The 13,050-nt window shown below is 41.3% G+C and overlaps 2 protein-coding genes across 2 annotated transcripts; one reads left to right on the forward strand and one right to left on the reverse strand.

Moving 5' to 3' along the window:
• Positions 1-2,043: 2,043 nt before the first annotated feature.
• Positions 2,044-9,458, reverse strand: atg4a (autophagy related 4A, cysteine peptidase). Its single transcript, XM_062536938.1, has 13 exons — positions 9,100-9,458; positions 8,085-8,195; positions 7,611-7,682; positions 6,129-6,227; positions 5,944-6,045; positions 5,682-5,754; positions 5,467-5,546; positions 5,004-5,221; positions 4,639-4,717; positions 4,253-4,386; positions 3,927-3,983; positions 3,481-3,592; positions 2,044-3,137 (listed from the first exon to the last, which is right to left on the reverse strand). The coding sequence occupies exons 1-13, from the start codon at positions 9,107-9,109 to the stop codon at positions 3,073-3,075; spliced, it is 1,212 nt and encodes a 403-aa protein (XP_062392922.1). The 5' UTR covers positions 9,110-9,458; the 3' UTR covers positions 2,044-3,072.
• On the forward strand, positions 9,254-12,992 carry ankrd46a (ankyrin repeat domain 46a). The gene is made up of 4 exons (XM_062536939.1): positions 9,254-9,380; positions 9,775-10,114; positions 10,267-10,425; positions 12,247-12,992. The coding sequence occupies exons 2-4, from the start codon at positions 9,807-9,809 to the stop codon at positions 12,461-12,463; spliced, it is 684 nt and encodes a 227-aa protein (XP_062392923.1). The 5' UTR covers positions 9,254-9,380; positions 9,775-9,806; the 3' UTR covers positions 12,464-12,992.
• Positions 12,993-13,050: the final 58 nt, after the last annotated feature.

Below are 13,050 nucleotides of genomic sequence, written 5' to 3' on the forward strand. Positions count from 1 at the left end.
ATGTAGCACAGGGTAGCTGGTGGAGTGTCAAATACTTTCAACCGGTACACCTCAGTGACCCCCTGGAGTCCCATGAACCCCTTGTTCTCGGTGCTTTTCTTCATTGTTTTGCCTAACGAAGTGGGCAGTCGCCCTTACCATACACGGCCCCATCTGGGCAGAGACCTCACGGGCTACTGTAGACGTGCTACTGTATTATGGAGAGATACTGGATGTGTACATAAAATTTGCTTCTTGACTTGTTATTTTTTTGCCCCCATTTTTGGGCCAGGTTATTTCTTATTAAAAGGTTGTTAAATGGTCCCTTATTGCCTGTACCTGGAAGCTTTACATAAAAGACATGTTGGGTAAGGGTTGTGTTGGACAGCTGTGTTGTGAGATGTGTGTTAGCTTTACATTAGTAGTCCGCCTGTTCAGAGGAAAATGTGACAAATCTCCTGTAAGTGAATTCCCCCATGACTTGAAATGATAGTTTGTTCATGGCTGCCCCGTTTCTTTTGCTAGCTTTTTTGTGTCATGCTATTGTGTCACGATATTGAATTGCTTTAAATGTAAGTAACAATGTGAAATTGAGGAAAAAAAATAACAGTAGTATATCTTCTTTGGAATTACCCACATACAGTGATCATCACAGCCTGAAAAGTAAACAAGCTTGTGTTTTGTACCTTGAGCTCAGCTATGAGCGCAACAAGTCAATACTGAATTGAGCTAAAAATTTGCTGAAAACGATGTGTTCAAGTGAACGTTTGAGTGTATGTTTGTGTGAGTGTGAATATGTGTTTGGGTGCTTGTGCCTGTGCGTGTGTGATGTGTGTTTGTGTATGAAAGAGAGAGACAGTGAGAGACTGAGTTGTTAAAATGCTCATATTCTGTCACTCCCAGACATCCTTTTGTATTATGTGTCACAATCTTGATTGTGACGCAGCAGAAAAAGGATAATGATTAAATCTATCATTATTTATGCCGTCTTCCTATGTAAATATTGTAATTTTGATATCCCTTCTCTTTGTTAACCATGATGCCACACATATCCTACTCTGTGTAAAGGACGAGGTGTGTGTGGATTTTGTCTGTTTAACATTTTTATATTTTATTTTGGTGTATATTTATCAGATTGATTTGCTTGTAATAGAGCTATTGCAATAAAAAAGTGCCAAGGTATCCTTGATCCCTGACTTGGTTTTGTCATCTTGATTTTTGTCATGTTGGCTCCAATAGATTGCTTGATGCCTCCATCCATGAACCAGAACCAAAGAAGCAAGTTGAATATGGATAGCCCTTTTATCTCATACTTAATTACATGTCACTTTATGCTAGCCATTCACAACATTTCTTTACCCAGTCTCCAAGAGAGAGAGAGAAAAACAACTGTCCTTGGCTGGACATTTATGCATATTAATGTTTGCACTGCAACATAGGCTACATGTACCCACAATAATTCCTTATAAGCTGTAAGTATCATCATAATCCAAAGTCAACACCCACAGGTCAAAGTGGAGTTGATATGTGTGCGTTTTAAATAACGTGATGATGCACCCATTTCATAGGAGGCTACATGCTGCCCCCTAGTGGTGAATATGCTAATAACCTCACATTACCCTTTTCTGATTTTAGAAGGCAGATTAGATTAATTATACCTAATCTGGCCAAAAGATAGTTAACACACACTCATAATGAACCATTACTTGGCCTGTACTACTTTGCAAACCACATATCTGAAAACTTGTGTATGACTTATTTAGCTAAAGCCAATGAGTCCAAGGCATGAAAGTGGTTTAGTGGCAAACCACCGACGTAAGGTAGCCCAGAGGAAGTTGTAGATCTGAGTAGAACAGAATAGAACAGGCCGGGGGTTTCAATCGATGAGCTAAACAAAGCCAAAGTGCTCTTCTATTAGTGGTTTAGCACTTCCTCTGGGTTAACGTACCCAGATCTGCCACGTAACCACCTATTTCGAATACACCCCTGGCAAGACATACATTACATAAGATGTGTTTTTTTATTTGGTAGATGTAACAGAACTAGCTCTTCAGAGACAGTGAAGGGGATTTAAATATCTTTATTGTCAGGTATATTTACATGAGTGTGGGGTGTGCACTACGTTACCCGTTCCAGTAACCAAGTGGCAGGGACCGAGCATCCATGCCAAAACCATTCAAGAACATAAATATTGATAGTGAGGCACTTTCCATGTACAGTTTGTTTCATTGTTGTGACTGTCTGCTTCTGTGTATGCGATTATTTAATACTGAGGAAAAAAACACACACGCTGCATATGCGCTGTCTCCTGATATCAGGAGGAAGAGAATGAGTGAGACTGTGTGTGCGCGTGTGTGTCTGAGTCAAGATGATGGCTTCTCCAAAAGAAACAGTCCTTGCAGCAGTCCTCACATAGGTCCTCTTCTTCCCCCGAGAAGCAGGGAAGATGGCTTGTATGACTCCGGGTCACACGGTTATTACAGTACACTGTAGTTCATGCAACTGAACAGTTTGCAGTTGTCTTTGTTTTGTCTGAGAATTAAAAAAAGATCAAGGTAAAACACTTGTACACAGACCTCATAGAGAGGAGGATAACAAGAAGTAGGGAAGAGGGCCACCCTGATCCTTGGCTTTTCCCTGTATAGAAGTACAACAGCAAAAAAAAAAGAGAGCGCAAGCTGTACAAACCCTATATACACTGTGTGCATATACATTATTCAGTATCTCCACTCCATCTTTGCCCAGGTTCTCCTGTACTTCCGAACATCAATACATCTGAAAATGTCTTTTGCTGTGGTTCGCTGTTGTAGTCTTTTTGTTTTTGTTTTGTCAAACTTTTTGTTTGTTAGTATATTTTTCTGAGTGTATGTGTATACATCGTTTTTTGGGGGGAGAGTTTTTTTTTTTGCTTAACGGTAATCACTTTGTGCTTGATGTTGGAGTTGTTCTGAGGCACTTGTAGAGCACAGTAAGGAGCTTTGGGGAGGAAGGGGGGGCGGAGGGCGCTGGGTAGATGGGATGGGGGGGGGGGGGGCTCCACAGAAGCTCCGTGGTCATCAGGTGGACAGGGCTGGACAGGAGATGGACGCCACATCACACATTCAGGATCTCAAACTCCTCCTCCGACTCAAACAGCTGGTCTGTGGACTCAATGAACTCTGTAGATTGAAGCACAGCGAGATATGCAGGTTCAAAGGCTTTACCACTCTGGTGTTGACACACAGGGATGTTTTTCCAAAAATGGGTTAAAACTATTGCTTGAAAATTCACAAAATTCCTTGAATACCACCCAGAAGGGAAGAATGGTTCACACAGAAAGCATCCATGTTTTCGGAAATGCAACGTTGGCTCTCTTCAGATTTAAGTGAGGCTCTTGCAATGCAATAATTGGCCTCTCAAATGTTTTTACGACCAGGAGGAACAAAAACGGTGTGTGTGTGTGTGTGTGTGTGTGTGTGTGTGTGTGTGTGTGTGTGTGTATTTGTGTGTGTGTCCGAGTACCTGCTCCTGTGGTCTGAACTTCTGGTTTGGTGGGTGGGACGAACGGTGGCCAGTGAGAAGGGTGTTTGTCCACCAGCTCAAACATCCGCAGATTCCTCTTCTTCAGGATTTCCTACAAAGTCAAGAGCAGAAGGACTTCTGAGTCTGAAACAACTAATTACCTCCGCCAAGGAGGTTACGTTTTCATCAGGGTTTGTTTCTCTGTTTGTTGTTTATTTGTTTGTTCAAAAAGTTATGGATGGATTTCGATGAAATTTTCAGGGAAGGTCTGAAATGAGCCAAGGAGGAAATGATTTTGAGAGTGATCCGTATCACCGTCTGGATCCAGTAGACGGTTATGTTTTCGCTTGGCGGAGGTTTGCGGTCTCTGAGTGCTTTTCTAGTTTAAGATTGGATTACCGGTATATACAATGAATACAAAAATGTCACTCATTAATGACACATACCTGTTGGATAAGGTTACACCAGCTGTCAAAGTCCTCTTCACTCTTACAGAAAAATCCCTTGAGGAAAAACAAACAAACATTGAAGTCCATTATTAGCCATGACTCCATGACACACATTAACCGTATTCTCATTTCGTTACACATAGATTTAGTAATCCCTTAACAGATTTATGAAAAATAATTAAGTTAATTATAATGTTCACTGAGTCTCAAATGTCCCAACTAATCTAACAACAGTTAGATTAGACCTTGATGTACAATAACATGCAAATATGTGATCTCAAAGCCTTTTAATTAGTGAGTTTATTTTCACTAAGTACACTCACCAATGCCACAGATGGATCCAAGCTGGTGATCTTCATGTGAGGGATTCTTTGACAGTGGTAACTCTGGTCGTCCACTGATTCCAAGTCAACAGCCGGTTGTGTGTTATGGGGATCTAAATATATGAGTTCATCACCTAGAAACAAACAACCAAACAAAATGAACAAAAAAAAAAAAAAAACAGGAGAGGATTCAGCCACACATTTTCATTTTAGCTGCAAAAGTTTTCCCTAAAAGACTTAATGCCACACAGTGTAAGTCTTTCCCATGTCTTTTCCATGCAGTATACAGTCCCTTAAAGTCTATTCCATAGGCTAAGTATAATCAATAATACCTCACACAAATGATTGTGATTGTAGAGGTGTATAGTACAAAACATGGAGCTCACCTATGTATCCAATGAAGTAATACGCCAGGTTGGGCTTCCCCCCTAGTACACCACATGACTGGGGCATTTTGAAACACTCCTATAGATCAAGATGAACAACGATTAATCAAAGCTACAATTTTAATGTGACAGACCAGACAGAAAATGGAACCAAGTCAAAACATGGTAGATGCTATTTATTCACAGTTATTTGTTTCTAGTAGTTTTTTTCCCTAACAAGCAGGCTACACAAGGCATGTAACTTATGCGCTCTGATGTAGAGTGTACAATTAGCCTCCACTATAACCAATGGACATGAAAACAGGCCGTAAAATCATAACGGTAGACATCCAAGACAGACATAAAACAAACAATTACCACAGTACCTTGAGGGCTTGGATGTAGATGGGGTTGATGCTGTTGATGCCCATCCGCAGGGGGATGACCAGCAGAAGGGGCCTCCAGCGCGAGGACGGCTCCTGGGCGTGCGGCTGGGAGAAGGGCCAGGCCAGGGGTCTGGACGAGCAGCCCTGCTCCGCCGACTCTCCCGAAGCGCTCGGGCGACTCGGCCTGCTCTCGCGGTCTGCCTGCAGACACTGCTTCTCTAGGGTGGGTGACAAGAGGGGAGAGAGAAGATGAATCAATAACCTGACTTACGGGTTTGTAAAGGAGAGAGAAGAAGAAGCAAGACACAAAAATCCCTGATATGACATGTTCAAAGACAGGGTATTGCATGTGCAGATTACTTCCTCTATGATGGAAATATCAGAAGGCACTAAGAACGTTGTAAGACAACATTTGGAGCTATGTGCATTTGAGAAACACACAGCATAATAACGACAGACTTACTTATGTCTTCAATCACCACAGTATTGTCCATTGCCACATATACAGCCAGAGAGTTCCACTCGTCAAACAAAGCAAGTTTCCTGTAGGCAGCAGAAGGCAAACACACTCACATTTGCATTTGAGTGCCAACTGTATTACAACGGTTGATGTGCTCTAACCTACAGTACAATCGTGTTTATGTAAAAAAGAAGTGTGCGGGACAGGGAAAGTCTTACCTCAGAACTTGGGCAACTGTGTTTGGACCATACCACTCTCCAACAGACTTCCCTTCACCAACTCCCATCTGAGCTGTGGGTTCAAACAAACATGAAAAAGATTAGGAAAATATAGCCGTGTGCACAAAGGTGTGGATATTCCTTACTCTTGTGTTTCTATTAATATCATCAAAAGGCCTGGGAAATCCTAAATCCTAAATCAGCTTACAGTTATTATAAATAATGCTCTCAATAGGCAACAATTAGAACGTTTTCAACGTACCCATTTGGTGGATAGAGTAACAGCTATCTTTCTTATCTAAAAAACAGTGCAAGATTCTGTGGTACTCTGTGGGCTGTTCTCCCTCTGACACCCATCGCCACTCTGTAGGACAGGAAGAGAGGGACAACATCAGAACTCTGTGTAAGCATAGGTGTGTGGGTAAGAATGATCTTGGCCCTCCTCACCTCTTCCCAGATGCCTGCAGACCAGAGCCTGCCCCAGGATCATCTGTCCGCATCGCAGCATGCAGCCCCAGCCAGCATCGGAGCAGGGCCCTGTGCCACCTAGTACACAGAAATGGGTCATCAAGGTGGACATCTTTAACACTTCAAGATACATATCTATATTCAGATTCACCAATTGTATTTATTGGTACTGTAGAATACACCCCATTTGTAGAATACACTGACTGGATCATGCTGTACTGTAAGTTACTTTCTAAACACAAGACAGTGAAGACACTATTGCATTTACATGTATCAATTTAGCAGACATCTTTATCCAAAGTGACTTACAAAATAAGGAAAAACATTCATGCTACAACACAGACCATAGGCAACAATATATATATACTATACAGAGGAGAATTTAGGTAACTATAAATACTAATAAAATAAATACTACTACCAGAGGATGAGAGTACTAATCAAGTGCATTGAATGAGATAATGGTAGACAGAGAAGGAGGGAAGAAGGGAAGTCAATGGTAAGTGCATGGATATTCTGGATCCTCAGGGGTGATGTGATACAGGGTTGCAGGATGGCAACAGAATATGGGTGGAAAAGGACTTTGCAATTTAAATCATGCTGTGCGGAAACTTGAGAGAGTAAGGTCACAAGGAAGGAGTTGCATGGACACAACGACCACATACAGTATATGTACCTAGTCGCTCAAGCTCTAATGGTGAGAGAACACTATCTGGAGCTAACACGTTGGAATAGTTGAATGTTGTCAGAAACTGAAAGGGGTGAGACTTAGTCTGGCTATCCCCATACTAAGCTCAATCTTAAGATTGAACATTAGTCTGGGGAGTCTGCACTTTATTTCTACTGCACAAGAGGCGAGATCAATGGGCAAGTTCAAATGACTCTGTACGCTTTTAGTCCTTCAACCAATCAGACCAACAATCTGTGTGCACCTTTTGGATAAGATAGTTTGTGATTGGATCCAGAAGATGTGAACAAGAAGCAAGAGAGATAGATGTGCAGGTTTCCAGCCTGAGCTGCAGGGCGAAATCCAAATTGCTGGCAGATCAGGCAGGGATTACCCAGCCTATAGTAGGTGAGACTGGGTTTCCTCTTAAATTCTCATATTTACTTTGCAGTCTGCTTTCATAGATGGTCAGACTGGTTTAAGGTGTTTTAACATACACCATACCCTAATAACTTACACTGTTTGTGTAGGGTTGTCTAACAGTTTAACTGGATGTAGAAGGTTGAACTTGTCTCAAGATTTAAGTTGCTATACCACTGGCCCTGCCAGACTAACCCATATCATCAACTTCGAGCACATATTGTCCAGAAAGACTATGTACTGTATAGACTCACTGACATCACAGTCTCAGTACAGTTCTTTAACCATAGAGCCCTGTATCAGAGCTGGTTTATGTGAGCAGACTCCACTAACAAAATGCAAAAAGAAACACCAGTCACATGTCAGAGACTCACCTATAGGAGAAAACTTTTTTCTGTATGTAAACCACAGGCGTGAGCGCACATCTGAAAGCAGCTCAGATTTCTCTACAGAAAAAAAACAAGATACAAATACAAGATGTCAGCACTTCAACAAAGGACTGCAGTTACTGTATGACAACAAATAATACACAATGATGCTTCACCCACATAAAACAACAGCACTGTGCAGCCTTGGCAGCTGTAAAATGTGGATCTGTGTCTTGTGTGCTATTACTTAATTATAATTATGTAGTAAGGCACTAGACACATATATAAGTACCCGAATATACACTTGGACCCAAAAACAACAAATACTGTGACTGTGACTGTGACTGTGTGTGTGTGTGTGTGTGTGTGTGTGTGTGTGTGTGTGTGTGTGTGTGTGTATGTGTGTGTGTGTGTGTGTGTGTGTGTGTGTGTGTGTGTGTGTGTGTGTGTGTGTGTGAGAGTATGTTATTAAAACATTACCTGTTTTAATATTGTAACATTCCCCTAGTATCCACACTGGTTCATCTGAGTCAGGCAGTTCTTCCAAATAGTCTGAAAACACGTTGATCTGGTTTTCATACTTGGCCAGAACTACAAGAGATGAATGACAGCAAGTATGTTGTGAACAATATGCAAGTGACACCAGAAAAACGTGTAAGAATAAAGATCAACAAAACATCCGGCGCCAGCATATCCGCCTGATTTGAATGAAGTTTTATGAGGTTAATGAAACGCCTCTGCATGCACTACGCACTTTGATCAGAATCACACAAGGAAAAGCGACAAAGCGACGTCGTCGTCTAGTCAAGAAAAGAGCTGTAGCCTGCTCAAGACATGCTATCCCAATAGGCCCTTGGGATATCCCAAAAGGCCCATCTTGAAATAAACACAAAAACCTGTGATCCACAGAACACATCATGACACGCAAAGCTGTCTGTTTCTTCAGTGGTTTCCTGGCCAAAGGCAAACCGTCTGAGTAGCTAGGTTGTGTAACATAAGACTTTTGGAATGACAGCAACATCGGGTTAACTGCCTACATATCTCTTCACGTTGCTTCTTCTCTGTCCAGTAGGCTACATAAAGAAAGTAGCGATAGCGTGTATTCTGTAGCTCTGGCCAATGTTCAGGGCAGGGGGTAGTCTAACTGAACATCTGCCCAGTTTCACAGCGACAGACAAAACAACTTCCGAACAATAGCCTTGCAGAATCAAATCATAACGCGTATTGACATGATAGCTATTCATATTTTGAAACGTTCGTAGTTTGCAGTACCAATGCCGGGGCAATGATTAAAAGATGATAGGCCAGCCAGGGAACAATGAGAAAACTTGAGACTGTTACGAAATTCTCTACAGGAAAGATTCAGGGAGTGAGAAAAGGTAGCTGAACATCTGCATAGACATGGCATTCCACACCTTACTACTCGCTTTCAAGAACAGAGGAATTTAACATTGTGGTCGAAATAAGTCTTATTTTTCCTTTTAAAAAATCTTACCTGCCTCCATACTGGGCTGTCATCGGCGTTTAAAGTCAACGATACAAATACAACGCGTTACATTCTGGGTAATGTAGTCCAGCTGTTACATAAAACATCACCAATGGCACCGGTAAACTACCATACCCATGAGCACGAGCGTCTGCATGAAGAAAACAATGCGGGGAATTTTGGTCGTCGTAGTCTTGTCAGAATCTGTGCGTACGTGAGAGGCTGGAAACTGTTAGCAAGCGACGGGCCCAGGCGATTTTAATTTGTTTTACTTTTGGGAGAAGAACAAGGTACTGCATGTGAATCAGTTATGTTTCACTCATTTTTCCATCTGTGCTGTTTGCGTTTCTGCAGTTTTGCGTTTTCCATTTATGTAACAACTGGCTTGTTAACAAAGCTAACGTTAGCCATTTTCTACTCAAGGAATTGTCATCAGTGTCCGATCTATGATGCCTCTCTGCTCTCTGTTTACTAGATGCTATCGCTCTTAACGTTAGCTCTTTACGGGAAGCTGCCATTTTCCACTAGGGTAACGGTGTAATGTTTGTATCAGATGAATTCAACGTACCAAGTTAGCTAGACGACAAAAGGCAGTTATAACATTGTATAGCCTACGTCATGTATTATATAAGAGAAAATAAGGTTTCAATCAGATTCCTAACACTTCCATTTGATTCACTGTAGGCTACTCAGAAGTTGCAGGAGGACCACCAGGCATGTCCTATGTTTTCATCAACGACTCGCCGCAGACAGTGCCATTACTGCAGGCCTGCATTGACGGCGACCTGAGTTACAGCAAACGCCTGTTAGAATGCGGCTTTGACCCCAACACCCGGGACTGCCGCGGACGCACGGGCATGCACCTTGCGGCTGCCAGAGGGAACGTAGACATATGTCGCCTCCTGCACAAGTTTGGGGCAGACCTCTTGGCCACGGATGTTCAAGGCAACACTGCCTTACATATGTGTGGGCATGTCGACACCATCCAGTTTCTGGTGTCCAATGGACTGAAGATTGACATCTGGTGAGTTTGAGTTATTGTCAGAAAAGCCTGTGAGGTTTCCCACATTCATTTCCATGCAGACCCTAAGATGTTTTTTGGATGCTGGATTTTCTTTAATGGTTATAAATACATGGTTCTCATTCCCAAAATGTATATTTTCATTACATCTGCAGTAATCACAATGGAGCAACCCCTCTTGTTCTGGCAAAAAGGCGTGGTGTGAACAAGGATGCACTTCGTCTTTTGGAGGGACTTGAGGAGCAAGAGGTGAAGGGCTTCAACCGAAGCTCTCACTCCAGCCTGGAGAAGATGCAGTTGGCTGAGAATGAAAGGTCAGCCATGTTGGCAGTTTCTCTTATTTAACATGCATCCTCACTTTCAGGAACATATTGGCAAGCCATGATGATGATGAGAATGATGATGAGAAATCCTGAGAAAGTAGAAAAGGTTTTGCACAAGTGGCTTGTTTAACTCCCCAAACACTCATATCAATTGTAGTTTAGATCATTATTGGGATTTAGTGTTTAAGGAATACTGGTGATTTTTCACATAGATCTCTGTTTCCTGATGTTACGGAGTGCTGTCTGTACGAAATGTAATAAGCTATCATTTAATAATTTACTGTGTTCATTATGGTGTGGAAATGTCTGTCCCAGATTATCCAGATTGAGCTTTGGGCATTTGGAAGTGATTGGATGATAAGACCACATTCTCATTTCCATTAAGTCTTGCACTTTGCTTGTGTCAGAGGTTTAATTTGTTTTCTTTTACAGTTTGATTCTAGTAAGCACTTTGTACTCCACATTATCTTCTAAATGTCCCGCTGATCATTTTTTATCTAAATTAAAATTGTAACATGGCGTAGCAGCATAGGTAGTTTTGCAAAACCATTTTCATTGAACTCTGTCAGGATTATTAACAGTTCAAACAATATAATCAATAACATAAATCAATAACAACAACCATGGTTGGTTCAATATTGCAAAGAAGTTATCTATATTAGTCTGGCTATCACCATAGTGAGCTCAGTCTTTTAAGATTGAACATTAGTCTGGGGAGTCTGCGCTTTATTTCTACTGCACAAGAGGCGTGAACAATGAGCATAGTTCAAATGACTCCGTACGCTTGGATAGTCCTTCAATCAATTAGACCCACAATCCTGGTGCGTCTTTTGGATAAGCCAATTTATGATTGGGCCCAAAGGTTGTGGACAGGAAGCAGGGGAGATAGCTGTGCAAGTTTCCAGCCTGAGCTGCGGGGCGAAATTAAAAAATTGCCAGGTCAGACAGGGTTCACTCAGCCTAGTTATCTATGTGACTTGCAACTTTGCATAGGCAGTTTAATGAACACTGATATAAAACATTATATTTGACCACATCTGTTTGTGGACCACAAGGGATAGCTTGCGCTCAACTAGTAGTCCACAGACCACACTTTGACAATCACTGATCTACATAGAAGACATGATGACCCATTGTAAAGACCTGTGAAACCCAAGTGTTATATTTGAGGCAAACCTCCCTGATTCCAAATAATTTAGTAACACTATTTTCAGCACACTACTAAATTGTTACAGCAGGGCCGAGTATTGCAGTATTTTCATATTCAATACTATGATTTAAATTGTATTTGTCTTCTCACATCAAGAAGCAGTAGTTCTGGAAATGTCCGATCACGTTTTACCGCAAGGAACAGAGTTTACAGTTATACTTACAGTAGGCCTTCAAAAAGAAAATAATTTTTGGTTCAGTTTGTTCTGAGCAGAATCAGTATTTTAATGTTTTGCGTTCCATCTTAAAATGACTGTTCCCAAACCCATTAGAACCAAATAAGAAACCAGTTAATAATGTTCCATGTAGAGCTGACGTGACAAAATTCAAATGGCATAAAAATGTCTAGCCTATCTATTTTGCATACAGATTTGTTGGTTTCAGGGTCAAACAAAAAAATGCTGCAGTATTGAATTTTGTTGATGCTCTCCCATCTAAGACGGCCTGAAGCCGAGAAGGCCTGAAGCAACATTTGATGGACTCTATGATGAACATTCAAATCTCTCATAAGCTGTTGCATCAGCATCAAAATTGTCCTAATGTATCAAATGTCAGTGTTATAGTATAACCTATTGACTAAACATTGCACTTTTTTCTCAATAGTGCCATGGAAAGCCATTCCCTTCTCAACCCTCACCTACATGACAATGAAGGAGTTCTCTCCAGTTTTCGTACCACCTGGCAGGAATTTGTGGAAGACCTTGGATTTTGGAGGGTGTTGCTGTTGCTGTTAGTCATCGCCCTATTGTCCCTTGGTATTGCCTACTACGTCAGTGGAGTGCTGCCCTTTGCATCCAACCAGTTAGAGCTGGTGCGTTAAACCACATTAAGACAATTCCAATGCATCTCCGCTCACTACACCCATATCTCTGTCATGATGATGCCATGCTATGGACTTATCCTGGACCAACTGATAAATCATGTAATAAATAATAACTGCATACAAGGATGTATTAAGATGATCAAAAAGTAATTGACAACAAAATCTGTGTGGTATAACTAATTGCCAAGATGAATGTTAAGCCTATTGAGGAAAGAGGTATACTTTGGCGCCCTCCCCTTGTTGGCTTGAAGCGTGCACAACTACACACATTTTACAGATCTTCTTTGATCTGTTGTAATAGTTGGTGAAAATCTACCAACTTGGCCTACTACGAACATTTCGGTTATAAAATCTACGTTTTTATACATTTCATGCAAGCACTAAAGAAGCGAAGAATGACATGCCGAGTTAGATTTAGGCTATTTTGTTCCCTTTATTGTACGTTTCATAATGATGTCTTATTTGTACTTTGTCCATGGTAATAACAATATTACTCAATAAAGTGTTTGAATGACTTGCTTTAAAATCTGTTTTTGTATCCATCCTACGTCACTGCATGCCTTTGGGGGGAGACAAAATACAGC

This window comes from Sardina pilchardus, chromosome 5 (assembly GCF_963854185.1).
Source record: "Sardina pilchardus chromosome 5, fSarPil1.1, whole genome shotgun sequence".
Taxonomy (NCBI): Eukaryota; Metazoa; Chordata; class Actinopteri; order Clupeiformes; family Clupeidae; genus Sardina; species Sardina pilchardus.

Excerpts from the sequence above, each read along its gene's own strand:
- ankrd46a (XM_062536939.1), top strand. The coding sequence starts at position 9,807 with ATGTCCTATGTTTTCATCAACGACTCGCCGCAGACAGTGCCATTACTG. Across the intron at positions 10,115-10,266 it reads GGACTGAAGATTGACATCTG|TAATCACAATGGAGCAACCC; the intron begins GTGAGTTTGAGT and ends TTACATCTGCAG. Across the intron at positions 10,426-12,246 it reads CAGTTGGCTGAGAATGAAAG|TGCCATGGAAAGCCATTCCC; the intron begins GTCAGCCATGTT and ends TTTTCTCAATAG.
- atg4a (XM_062536938.1), bottom strand. Across the intron at positions 4,718-5,003 it reads TCTACATCCAAGCCCTCAAG|GAGTGTTTCAAAATGCCCCA; the intron begins GTACTGTGGTAA and ends CTTGATCTATAG. Across the intron at positions 4,387-4,638 it reads TTACTTCATTGGATACATAG|GTGATGAACTCATATATTTA; the intron begins GTGAGCTCCATG and ends GTTTGTTTCTAG.